Genomic DNA, 13,151 nt, shown 5'->3' with positions numbered 1-13,151 from the left:
TATTTTTTGTCTATCTGGACCATGAGTCAGTCATTGGCATGTCTTCCAGGGCATTAATGCTGAGAGCCTTTGTTAGTGTTTTTGGTAAAAAATACCTCTGGGAAAACATCAGCATAAGATTTAGCAACAATACATGATTGTGCTTCTCTCAGCTGAAGTGGCAGAACCATAAGTGGTGTAGCCATCTGACTGTGACCAACCTTTGTATAGTCACTGCAGAGGCACTTGTAATGTCTATAAATGTGATTACTGCAATGCATTCGGGTTTAATGTGTTCTTTTAAAATAGACACTGTCATTCTTGGCATTTAACTGCTGAATGTTACTGTAGTCCTCAGTGCATGTGTTTTGCAGCAACTTTTATCTTGTCTTCATAAATCGTAGAGGGCAAGAAAGCAGAAAGAAAATACCGAAGATTGAAGATGTAGCTGGCTTTCAAAACAGCAATTAAAATTGGAGTCACAATGGATAAACTGTAAAAACAGTGTGCTGGAATCTGTGGAATCTGCTGCTGTTCCTTCTGTAGGATTCAGTGGCAGGCACTGTTCCCGCCACAGTTTTTGATTGACTGACATCACTTAAAGAAAAATAAAAACCATGTACCTTCCTAGATGGCAGTTTAGATTTTCAAATATCTGTTTCGGCCAAATGTGTACATTGTGGTCACCCTGTCTTGAAATTACTGAAGTGAGAAATGCACACTTCTAAAAGTTGTCTGCAGTGAGTGTTGTCTTTGCCTTGTCTTAAGCATCTAATGTGACTTTTTTTTTTCAAAGTCATTGGATTATTTAATAACAGAAATCAGTGATATATTGCAGAATGCAGGTTGTATGGCAGCACTGGTGAAGAACAGAAACTGATGTATAAATACAAGAAGCGCAGTGTATTGCCTAACATGTCATTTTAGGAATGAGTGTTAATATAGCATCTTTATGTCTGGAATTGGCCAGATGGTTGGGGAAATGTGGCCTGGGAGTTCTGTTTGTGAAATGTTTTCTGTGGAAAATGGAAAACAAAATATTTTGTTCAATATCATAAATACTTGGATTTGAAGAAATCATGTTGCTGTCTGCAATTTATTTACTTGTTAGGCCTAGTTATCCTGTCAGTCTTCTAAGTTCTTTTAGATGCACCTCAATTTCTCTTTCTACTGAAGAAAGGTGGTACTTGTGTAGAGTACCCTGGGGGAGCACATATCATGTGATGTCATAACTCAACCTGTAACAATGTGAGGGCACTTGAGGCAATAGAGCTGTAATCACATGAGAGGATGCAGTAATGCATCCAGGTGGAAATATTTTTGTTTACAATTTGCAAATGTAAGCTTTTTTTTTAGTTTTTCTTTGGAGAGTTTTTTCTTTTTGCAGTATTTGGACTAGGAAATAAATAAAACCAAACACCTGAAACGTTCTTAGGCAGCAGTCACTGTGCCTCACTTGGTTTGCCTCTTATGTGAAAACTTACGAGTATGGGCAAATGTAAATGTTGCTGAAATAAGAATGAAGCTGTGGATTTCTGCCACAATAGCTGCTTGTGTGTGTGTTCTGCCCCACAGCAAAGGTAAATCCCTACTTTACATTACTGCATTTCCATGGGATTTCAGATGTTTGCTAGAGAAGAGCATCTTGAATGGTATTTTTGTAGTAGCTGTAGGAGAGAGGTGAGTTTTGTAAGGGGTTGGACAGTTTTAATACATAGAACATGCTGAAATCTTACACCTGCACAAGTGAAAATGGTTTTGCTTCCTATAATCTATGAAATTTGTGATAGTGTCAAATAATCCATAGTATTCCCCTGCTTCAAATACTTTTGTTTCCATAGGTTATGACACATCTACGTGTGATATATGAACGCATGAACCAGTCTCTCTCCTTCCTCTACAATGTGCCTGCTGTGGCAGAGGAGATCCAGGATGAAGTTGGTATGCATACTACTAATGTAGAAAAAGACAGACATATTTCTGTGATGAGAATTTACTGCCAAAATAAAAAAAAACATCATCACACTTTTCCTATTGATGCACTACCTCAGCTGAAAAATAGAAGAGTAAACTTGGCAATGTTCTTTGATTTTCAATTAAATTATAATGAACCCTTGGAAGACAAGTCCTGTATAACCCGTGCAGTGGCATCATCATACTGTTGTAAATGTCTTCCCTGAAATACATTTATTGACATTTGGAGCCTTCCATACTATAGGGATGCAGCAATTGACAATGAGATTTAGCAAATCCTATCCTTTGGATATTTAATTTACCTGGTAAGTATTTATATGATATAGGCCGTTTGGAAATCCTACAGCTAAAAAATTGGTTGCAGAACCAGGCATCTGAGAAAAGTATAGGTATCAACTTGGTAGTATCCTAGTGGTCATGTTTTTTTTCCTTAAAAAAAATAGTATGTTTGAATTTGCTGCCTTAAAAGGCAGGCTTACAGCCATTGTTTTAATGTGCGGAATCCAAAATAAAAAATCGAGTTTCTATGCTTAAAACAGGCTTTTATGCCTTTTAAGAGCAGCCTTTTCTTGTTATTTTCCTAAGTCCAGCAACGATGGTGGCAGGAGTTTAGGGTAAAATTTCAGAGTCGTAGTCCTTACCTGCAGGTGTCTATCACTAGCTGGTGTCCACTGGCTTTAACAGTGTGTGTCAAAGGAGCACAGCACTCCATAGGGTAGAAAACAGCACTTAATTTAAGTGAGGGCTTTAGTCCTAAACATTTGACCAATGCGTAAGGTGCCAATGCCCCATAAGGGTTTCAAGCACCATAATGTAGCAGCAAATTCCAGATATGTGAGGAAGGATATTGCTGGCTGTCTCTCTTTTGTATTGGGGCAGGGGGAAAGGAGCCAGTCTGAGAGTTGCAGAAAGAGATCACCTCACCATGGTTGTTCTGAAAAGGCTTGGAAAGAATAAGCAGGTTATTTGGGTAGGAGGCTGTTTGGCATTCTGTCTTTAAATGGTTTCTCAAGGGGCAATGATCCAAATGTGCTAAAAAAACAGGTCGCTTTTGACAATTGATGTAGTTCTTGGCAATAAATGGAGTTTCTTATGAGCAGAAGTATGTCCAATGGATAGGAGAGTGGCACAAAAAAAAAATCTGAGCAGATTATTTGCCTACCTAGGTATTTGTACTCACCTTTTCCCTCTGATAAATCTCATATACTATTTAATATGTATGGAAACACAGAAAAAGCAATAGTAGGCTTTAAGTGAAATCAGCAGTTCCTTTGAGCATATCCTGCTTTAAATCCTTATTTCATTAGATTGCTTATCCATGTATGTAAAAGGCAGTTTATTGCAGAGTAGCACAGCAGGCATAGCTTCTGAATAAGAAACTACGTCAGAGCTTTGTGCATCAGTCACGTGGGCAGGCAGTGATCTGAATTTTTAATTCTGTCTTTGCTACTTGTTTCCAAACTGATGTCCTCAGCTTCAACTTTTCTGGCCCAACACTGGGGAAATATTAAGCACTGTAGTAATACAACAGCAGTATTGTACCAATGCTCAGAAGCATTCAGTTACAAGCAATAAGGAAAAGAGTATTATTTCATCTGTCCCTTGACAAATAAAATCAAACTTGTTATTTTATTATTCTGTTCCACTCTGCCTGTCCTGTTCTTCTGCTGCATTTTCTGGATGGCACACCCAAATTATGTGCCTAGAAGAGAAGGCAAACCCAGGCTGACCCAAATTCAGTGCCTGCTTTCAAACATATATAGTATGCTGTGGGTCAGGTGCTATTTTAAGCATTTATGTGCTCCAACTTAGCATGACAAAATTTGAAACTAGACATTTGTCTCTTGACATTTGCAAGTTCCTTTGAAGATTTTTCTGAGTGCTTTTAGAAGCAGGACAAGCTGCAGACTAAGATGTCTGAAGACTTCCTTTCGTTTAACACTTCTTTAATCATCAGGCCCAATGCCTGTCTGGGTGGAAGACAAAGTTAGGGCTACCTCAGCTGGTTCTGGTCTTTCAGCATTTGTTAGACTAATTTTTGATTCCTTGTTTCTAGTTTGTAACTTTGACCTGTAGTCAATTCACAGCCTTGCTGCATTTCTTGCCAGGAGTCGATTTAGGATGCTGTTCTCAAGCATTCTGCGGTGTCCTTCTTAAAAGGTTTAATGGTATTAGTTTCTTGCCACAGGTTGGCAGTTCAAAACCACAACCTGAGTGGTCTGGGGACTGATACTGCAAAACCAAAACATGTTCCTGGAGGCTTTGCAAAAGCATATTCTGTGTCTCTTGTTTGGCGCCATTCCTTTAGTGGTTGTTTTCTTCATCCTCTCCCTTAAAATGCTGTGTTTTGAGTATGTAATTAGTAATGTCTGTCAGACTGCAGTGGGACTTCTCAGTGTCTTTTTTCTCCTATAACTCTTCCTTTTTATGTCTTAAAACTTAGCTGATGGGAAGAATTCCACTTTCAAAAATGTTAAAGATGTTGAAGGAATACTTATGATTTCTGAACCTTTATTTGAAGTTGGGTTGCCCTATCAAGGTATCAGAATAATAAAAGGAAGTTGACTTACATTGACTGTGTCAAAAACTTGTTTAAAGTTTTCCAAGAGTATTGTAATAGGATCATACAGAATGGTGCAGTTCATATCAAGTCAGAACAGTAATTACCTTGTAACTCAATTTGAGTGTGTTAGACTAGGAAAGTTTTTTGCTTTTTGTTTGTGGAGGTGGCAGTTCCAGGTTGCTTAATAGGAACCAGTTCTAGCCTTGCTCTAAAACCGGGCAGAAATACTGGTACCATCTGATTGACGCTATAATGCCATGAATCAGAGTTCTTATAATGGCTTAATTTTTTTTTTTTCTGGTAAAGTAAAACAGTGTTGCTGAGGCATGGGTAAATGAATTAGCACTCCAGGATTTATCTGCACTGGGACAGACCATGTTCAGTGAACTGGGATAGAGAAAGATAGGGAATAGTTACTAGTGGTGCTCATTGCCAGGGCAGTTGGGTTTTGTGCTAGTTGGCAAATGTGCTTCATCCGGACAATGTAAATAGAGGGAGCATTTGCAGTAGTTGCAAAAATGCGTAACTGGGGAAAACTGTACAATTCGTATTCAGTTTTATACTTTCTGCCATTCTGGAGATCAGTGGAATTTTTATTTCTAAATTGCCCCAGGCACTTAGCTGCTGCTGCGTATGGGAGTGTTCAATTTTGGATGCAAGGAAACATCATCTTTGCCAAAGCAGAAGTATTGAATTTCCACCTTCATCTCTTTAAAACCAGCACATTTTTCTATGACAGCAAGTACTCCATTGAGATTTGTTGGATATCTACACCACACAGAAATTTCTCAGTAAACTTTAAACAGTGTTTGTGGAAGTAGGATAATGGTATGTAGGTCTTACCAAAGGTTCTGTAAAACCTGCCCTCTGGTTTTAAAGAGTCTGTTTGTTGATGTGTGTTTGTGCTGTGTCCTACATGCCCCTGTTCCTGCCCTTCTGTTCTGCCCTTTGTGCCCATAAGTGTAATGCAACTGGAATAAGCAGTCAAAAGCAGCCTTCAGAGTATGTGTATTTGCACAGGTATGCTGAAGTGACTTCCAGCACTAACTATGCCTGTGCTTTCTCCCCAAAATTGATTTGACATATTTATGTGTATCCAGTAACCTCAGATTTTCAAAGAAAAATTTGCATTTTCTTTGAAGTGGTTATTTACCTTTAGTATTTTCCCTTGGAGGCCTACAGCATTCAGTCAAAAAGATTGTTTGTTAGGATTCTAGCAAAATATATGTTGTTGTGTCAGTGTTTAAAAATAGCAGAGTCCTTCCACAAAAGCAAATTAATTCTGTGTTAAACTTTCCACAGCAACATTGAGATAGATTTTTGTATGCTTAAATATTGACATATGACCCAGGTGGAGTGCCTTATGAGCAATTAAGACCTTTTCCACCCAAGGACATTGGTTTTTAAAGCATTTGACTAATTCATATACATATATATACACACACTCTTAAACTTTCTTTTACCAAGTGCTGTTTTTTTCTTTAATCATCACAAGCCTATGGTCTTTACTAGGCTGTCAAATTTGCCACTTTATCTCTATAAAATATTCTTACAATTATTTAAATACCATAAATAATAAGATGCCATTATTTGGAGCCACGTGATGTATGATGTTTATGTAGGGATTCAGCCTATGTCACAGAGGCACAGAATGTCTGAGATTGGACAGAACCACAGGAGGATGGAGGACATCTGCTCCATTCCTTCTGCTAAAGCAAGGCTACCCAGAGCCAATTTGTCAGTGTTTGGTCACCCTCATAGTGAAAGAGCATTTTTTATGTTTATGTTTAAGAGACTCAGCTCTGTCTGCTATTAAGATATGTCCTTTGCTTCATAGTGTAGGAGAGAAGGGAAAAAATCCTGGAAATAAATCCAACATTTTCTTCTTCTGAGCATCTTACATTTTTTGTCAAGATTACTTAACTGTCATAGAAAATTAGGCAGAGCATTGTGGATTATTAAAATAGATATAAATGTGCATCACTGATGCTGATGTTCTGAATTGCTTTCAATAGCAATGTTACTATATCCTCCCCGTCTTTTGAAGCTAAATGGACTATTGTGTCCTATCATGGGCACTATTGTTCTCCAGGAAAGACATGAATCCTGAGTTTTGTGAGGACAAGCCCTCTTTCCATCTCATAAATATTGTGACCATGACTTCAGTCCAGTAAAAGAGCCAGCTTCCTCCAGGTCTCACAGATACTGGGAAAAGGTTAAATGGCTTCAGGTGGCTTTGGATTGAGGTGCCTTTTTCATAAGGGTAAGATATGGGACATCTTGTTTCGCAGTTCAAAAATCTAATCAGAGTAAAAAGTTAAGAGAAGTGACTAAGTTTATTAAGAGAACGTTTTCCTCTGGTTTGAATAATGCTGTTCTGTTTCACTTGCACCTGTAAAAAATCTGGTCTCATGATCCAGGTGTTAAAACTGAAAACTGATGATAATTGTGGACCTGTAAATTATAAGCAAAGTTATTTTTAAATTTTCTGAGCATCTGCTATTTCAGTGAGTATTTAAATCTTGCACTCTAAATAATTCATCTCTTTGCAGGAGAGGTTTTAAGGTGTTGCCTTGATTTTCTTCAGGAGCTGATGGTGAGAGGACTCTGTCCTGAATTGATAGATCATTCTTGAAGACCTTATTCTGTGACCTTTCCATTTTGTTTATTATAAAAATATGAAGTATTTTTTCATAGATGCTTCTCTTTTAATAGAAAATTGCCATCCCCACTACAGATCCCACAGGGAGTTCATGATCATGAGACCACTCTGGGCTCACAGTGGCAACAGGCTGAGGCTGAGACAGTGTCCACTTCTTTTGATACTCCTCTGGAAGGGTCTACGGTCACCTTGTGCACAATGGAAAAAAATGCGTTTAATTTTGAATAATTGTCCAATTATTGGTTGTATTTTTTTCCTATTTTCTCTTATTTGATTGGATACACGTAGAAATACAGATTTGATCAGGATTTTCTTCTAAATCACTATTCATTTTCTGGTGTCAGGAAGACAATAGACTGGGAAGTTCTGTCTTCGAGTGCCTTGTTTCTATGAGTTGTAGGGTTGCAATTATATTAAAATGTTGTATTTAAAGGATTGTGTGTATTATTTTAAATTGGTATACTAGATATATTTGATTTTAAAAAGTATTATAGGTCAGGATTACCTTATAGCTACAGATTTGCTCATAAACCTATAGTTGAAGTGATTTCCTGTTCTTTTGTGTCTTCAGTGAAAAGTCCAAAGCTGAGCACTCCGTTTTGAGATGATACGGATAAAACATGTGGTGATACCAACATTTTTTTTTAAGTCTACTTCTAGTCTTATGAAGCAAAATGGCTTCTCAGCCTTTTTCATCAGGATTTCCTGATAATTGCTTCGAGCGTTATGCTTTAAGGAACTCATAAGGAACTCATATGTTAGTTCATCACATGCCAAACTACTTTTTTTTTTTTTTTTTGAAAGATAACCAAAGTCTGAAAATGTCTTCCAGTTGCCCAGCTTTCAGATACGATCTGAGAGCAGGTGACTTTCTAAATGCATAGCTCCAGTCAGAGGGGAGGCTCTGGCTGGGTAAAATGTTGCCTGCTTATAGAAATCTCATTATACTGAGCTGTTGGAGATTTTTTTGATTCACTGAATATATGTGTAATTTTTTTCAAAAATATGTCATCTTAAATCAAGTTCATGATGTCAGCGTCCACGAGTACTGAAGCAGCCCAAAATTGTGGGATCACAGACACTCCAATGTCTTCTGCTTCATTTGTGCTGTTGAATGATAAATTTTCTTTACCCAGTTAATGTGTTTTGGGAACACAGTTGTGTCATTCTGTGTGATTCACTCCAAGATCAGATTCCTAGTAGGAGGTCTTGGATTGTGAAGGAAACAAAGGAATAACCTTAATTCTTACCTGCTGGCAAATTGCAGTTCTCCAGTGACAACCAGTTACAGACTGTCTGCACAAGCTAATATAGTTTTATGTATAATATATTAGAAAGCTAGTGTGTCAGTCTCTGGAATTGTTATCCAGAGGGATTTAAATGCTGAAGTCTGAACTGCGTCACTGTGGGCAGGTATCCTGGGGGGGATGGCGAAATAAGCCTCTAATGCCAATGATTGTGTACTAAATTTAGTTTGAAGCGTAGCTTGTTTTCCAGAGATGCAGAGGGGAAATTCACAGGTGTGTATTGTGGTCAGGAGTATCTGTGGTGTTCTTCCTTGGCAAGTTGTTGCTATTGGGATAAAAAGGAAAAAATTACATACGATATGTGATTTTACAGAATGGCTGGACTGATGGAGATGTTGCAGTAATGTCCTGACAGTTCCCATGCACGTGGGATTGTGAAATGAACGTGGGAAATGATGTGATCTTTCATCAGTGCAGCTTTCTCCTGCCTGTGATTCTCATATACCAAATTTCACTAAAAAGTGCATTTTTCTGAATAGTGATACCTGGGCAGGGTTCCAGTTCTTACTCTGTTCTGCTTCCCACTTTATAGATATATTTGGTAAATCTAATAAATGGATCTCTTTAGATTACTCTGACAAGCTAGGATACATCTGGCCTATCAGGTGCTACAACTGCAGTTAATAAATAGGCAAAATACTTACTATCTGAAGCAGGCACTGCACAATTCAAGTTTGGTAAATTTGGATTTAAATTAAAAATATTTAAATTAAAAATATGACCAAGGGTGTCAGCTGCTGATGCCTATTTCTGGCTTACCTAGAAACAGGCTGGACAAAATTTAAAGGATAAAAGTGGATATATTTAATGAAGGGCCTTCAGGTACATTAAGGTCAGATGAAGCCTCCCCAAGGGGCTACACCCAAAATGGACAATGGTTACAAGTTTTTCAGACAATTATAAGTTTAGTCTATTAGCCTATCAGGGGTTAATCCTCCAATTACAGCTTCAGGTAATGAGGCCATATATGCCCAGTTCCCTCCCCCACCCCCCTCCCCATTCACTTTTGTTTATATTTTTTGGGGCCTGAGGCAGATGGTGTCCTTGGATCTCAGGCCTAGAAGGATTGTTTTGTCAGAGCAAAATGCGAAAAGAATTAACTGAAGCTCTATATGGAGTTCGGAGTTGTACGCTAATGCAGTACAGGATCTGAAAAATACAAAACCTAAAATCTTAAAGCCTCACTGCAACAAGTTTGCGTTCACATTTTTTTATATTTTTAATGGATTATTTAGTGCTTCCAAGGTCAGTACTCATCAAAAGTTGTTGTGGGATTCACAGTCTGACCGTTAGGAAATGTTTGTAGAAAATTATGGGTAGCTGAATTTTTTCAGGTGTTAGAAAATGGTAGTTTTAGGTCCTACTGCAGTTTTAAATTGTATTATGTATTGTAAGTTTGGCAAGTAAATATACTTATTTTTATCGGTAAATTAGACCAACTAATAATATATAAATAAAGGAAATAGTTATTTTCAGAAAATAAGGCAGTAAAATTCTGTAACGATATTTCATACAAATGTTTTTTTGCAAAGCAGTTTCACTTACAAGGTACTTATAAGGGTACTTACAATCCTTATAAGGTACTTCAGAGGGAAAGGTACTTGGTACCTAGAAAAAGGTACTTTTTTTACTTCACACAAGTCTGAGCAGGAATAATGATTCCTGATTCATCTGGCAGTAATATCAATGACGATTGGTCAGGCTGTTTCTTTGTTTTAATTTAGACTCTTCAGCCTGTTTTAATGGTATTTTAAATTGGAATTAAATGTGGAGTTAAGTTTAAACTTTGAGAGTCTGTCACAGTGCCTTCTGTGGACCAGGATTATGATATACAATATATGTTCTGGATTATGGTGTTATTTCAATTCAATTTTTTCCCCAAGTATTTTTTAATATTATCTTGTCTACATTCATATAAGGTTGTTTCCATGCCTTACTTGGAGAGAAACTGTCTAATTTAACCAAATTGAGTGGGGAGGGGATGAGAGGAAGGGAAAGAGAAGAGAAATTGACAAAAAGGCACATTGCAAAAGGGAAGAGTAGGATCTTTAATTTCTGTTAAATAACTCTCAGAGATGACACAAGCTTCAATACTTTCTGCTTTGAAGTGAGGAGGAAATGCAGTTATTAATCAGATTACTTGCTATTAAATACTAAAAAAAATTAAAATGTGCGCTTAGCTGTGGTCATATGTTGGGATTTAATATTAGTTAATAGCTAGTTCGTGTAGTTGTCAGATAACTGTGAATCTGTAGTAATTAAAGTTTTTGTCACTGAAGGCAGAGTATCATACTAGCCTTCTAGGAAAGTTGGAGAAAATTTCAGACCATGAGTTTCATAGCAGGCTGATGAAGTGGTATGAAAATTGCCATGAACCTTTGCTCGGAGTGCTTAGTAATTGCATAGTCATGTACAAAACTAAATTTGCATTGAAGTCCATCCCTAATGATAAAGACACTGAGGTCATTTTGAAATCAATCATTACTTGGTAATAAGTATATTCCTGAATTGGATTACATAAGCTTTATAGACTGTTCTGTACCAGAAAACCTGTGTTTTACCTGCACAAGGACAACTGCTCTGTATATTGAACATCATTGGGGGTTTTAATGATTTAAGACAAAATGTCTGCTAGGTAGATTTAACTGAAACATTATTCCATGTACCGGCTGGCAGGAGGAAACTCACTTGGGTTATTTTTATGATGTGATTCAGGAAACAGCAATATCCACATGTGCTGAAATAGAGCAAGAAATGGGAAAGAAATGGAAGTACTAAAGTTGTGATTTTTTTTTTTTAATTTAGTAAAAGCATGTTCTTTTTAGCAGAGTTCTAATTATTGCAGCTATTCTCAAGTTCAAATGTGTATTTTTTTTTCTAAAATTAGGTTCTTAGCCATCAAGGTTGTTGTCTAAGGCTATATGATGCTTATTCTCTTACTAACTTCTAGAAAAAATCTTTTAGGTCAACTGTTTCATGATGTTCACTTTCTGAGAATTTGAAAGGGGCAAACTCTTTTCAACTCACTGAACAAGATTTTCATACACATAAGAAATTTTTGAAATTTGGAGGGTTTTGGCTGCTCTTATGTAGTGGTGATATCTCTGAAGGACAGAAAATAAGAACTATGAAATGTTTTTTTCTGTGGTTCTTGCTCTTTCTGTATCCCTTTAGCCCTGAGAGAGAGACACATTGCACTGAAAAGGTTTCCAGGCAAAAGGACTTGTGGCATAATTTCACAGGCTGTCAAGGAGGTGAGAAGAAAGCTTAGATCTGATGGCATGGTCACGTTTCTCTGTCCCTATGGATCTGAGCACTACAGGTTGGGCTCATTTCCAGTATTTCACAGGAATGATCTACCATATTGTTCCTCTTTCATCATCTTCAAAGCACATAGACAACTAAGTCACTCCTCCACCCTCCAGCAGGCAGTTCACTTTCAATAACATTCTCATCAGAGTCTCTCTAAATTATATTTGACTTGTACTATACAAATGGATTAGTTCAGCACTGAATACCACATAATTTTGTTTTGTAGCTTGATAATGTTATAATTACGACTCATGGCAGTATGTAATATCATGATCATGCAGTGTTTGATTCAGCAAAACATCTTAAAATAACAAAATACTTGGAATTCAGTGGAGCTTCACTTTGTGGTAAGGCACAGGAGGTCTTGTTTTCATATTTACCAATTTGGGGGAGTTTTGATTCATACAGCTGACAAGATGCACTAGCTCAAAGTTAGTTAAAACCCGACTGCATTACATCAGTGCAACTACTTTAGAAGATAATATGACATATTGAATTAGCCCATAATTTAGGCTTACAGTTGAAAGCTGCAACTAAGCATGTTACCGCTTAGCAAATGCGCTGTAATAAATGTGTTGGTGTTCTTCATGAATCCTAATTGTGACATACAGCATGTGCATGATTTAAGTTCCCTTCAGACTGGATTAAGGCAATATGTGTGCCATGAAGCAAATTAAGCTGTTGCTGTGACTCAATTTCTCTGTAATTTTGTAAGTTCTTCTGTTAAAAACAGGGAAGTTGCTGACACTTTCTTGTTTTGTCATTTTGAAAGCACATGCTCAAAAGCAAGTAAGTTTGGGAAAAACACATGTCCAGTTCAGACTGAATAGTCACTGATGATAAGTGAGGCAAAAAGACTCGGCATTTGTACAAGTTCATTTGAGCTGGTTCCAAGCCAATCTTCTTTGGATCATATATATGTTCTACCATGTAGATGGCATTTTACAAAGGAAGTTTGATGTTGGGTCAAAACTATGGCATGTAATTTGGTGGTATTTTAACTAGTCCTAATTAGAGGTGTTTTGTGTGCACTTCTGTTGCAGCAGCCCCTGTGTTAGAGAGTAGAAATGAGCCGAGACCCGTTTGTTTATCACAGCATGAAAAGGATCCTGGTTTATTCCTCTTTACAGCTCAGCCATCCTGACTCCAACTATTCACTGACTCTGGCTGCAGCAGACTCCTACTGTAGGTTTCCCTTGCAGCCTCTGACTGCTGGTTATTTCCTGCTAAACTATGACTGCATGTATCGGTTTGCAGACTCTGAGTGCAGGCTTTTGCCTAATTAGACTATGACTGCAGGTTCCAACAACAAACAGGTTCTAACTGCAGACCCAAATGGACCTCACAGCAGTGA

General features: G+C 37.5%; 1 protein-coding gene across 8 annotated transcripts in view; it reads left to right on the top strand.

Annotated features, from left to right (window-relative positions):
• The window catches only part of APP (amyloid beta precursor protein), a 228,305-nt gene that overhangs the window by 178,523 nt on the left and 36,631 nt on the right, over positions 1-13,151 (top strand). For all 8 annotated transcript variants that reach the window (XM_066208645.1, XM_066208622.1, XM_066208658.1 and 5 more), the window contains one exon: positions 1,821-1,920. In XM_066208645.1, the coding sequence (XP_066064742.1) occupies positions 1,821-1,920 (100 nt within the window). The remainder of the gene's footprint in view (positions 1-1,820; positions 1,921-13,151) is intronic.

This window comes from Chamaea fasciata, unplaced genomic scaffold, assembly GCF_029207755.1.
Source record: "Chamaea fasciata isolate MVZ Bird 193981 ecotype frontalis unplaced genomic scaffold, bChaFas1.0.hap1 SCAF_2, whole genome shotgun sequence".
Classification (NCBI taxonomy): Eukaryota; Metazoa; Chordata; class Aves; order Passeriformes; family Sylviidae; genus Chamaea; species Chamaea fasciata.
This window is presented reverse-complemented; position numbering and strand designations above follow the sequence as displayed.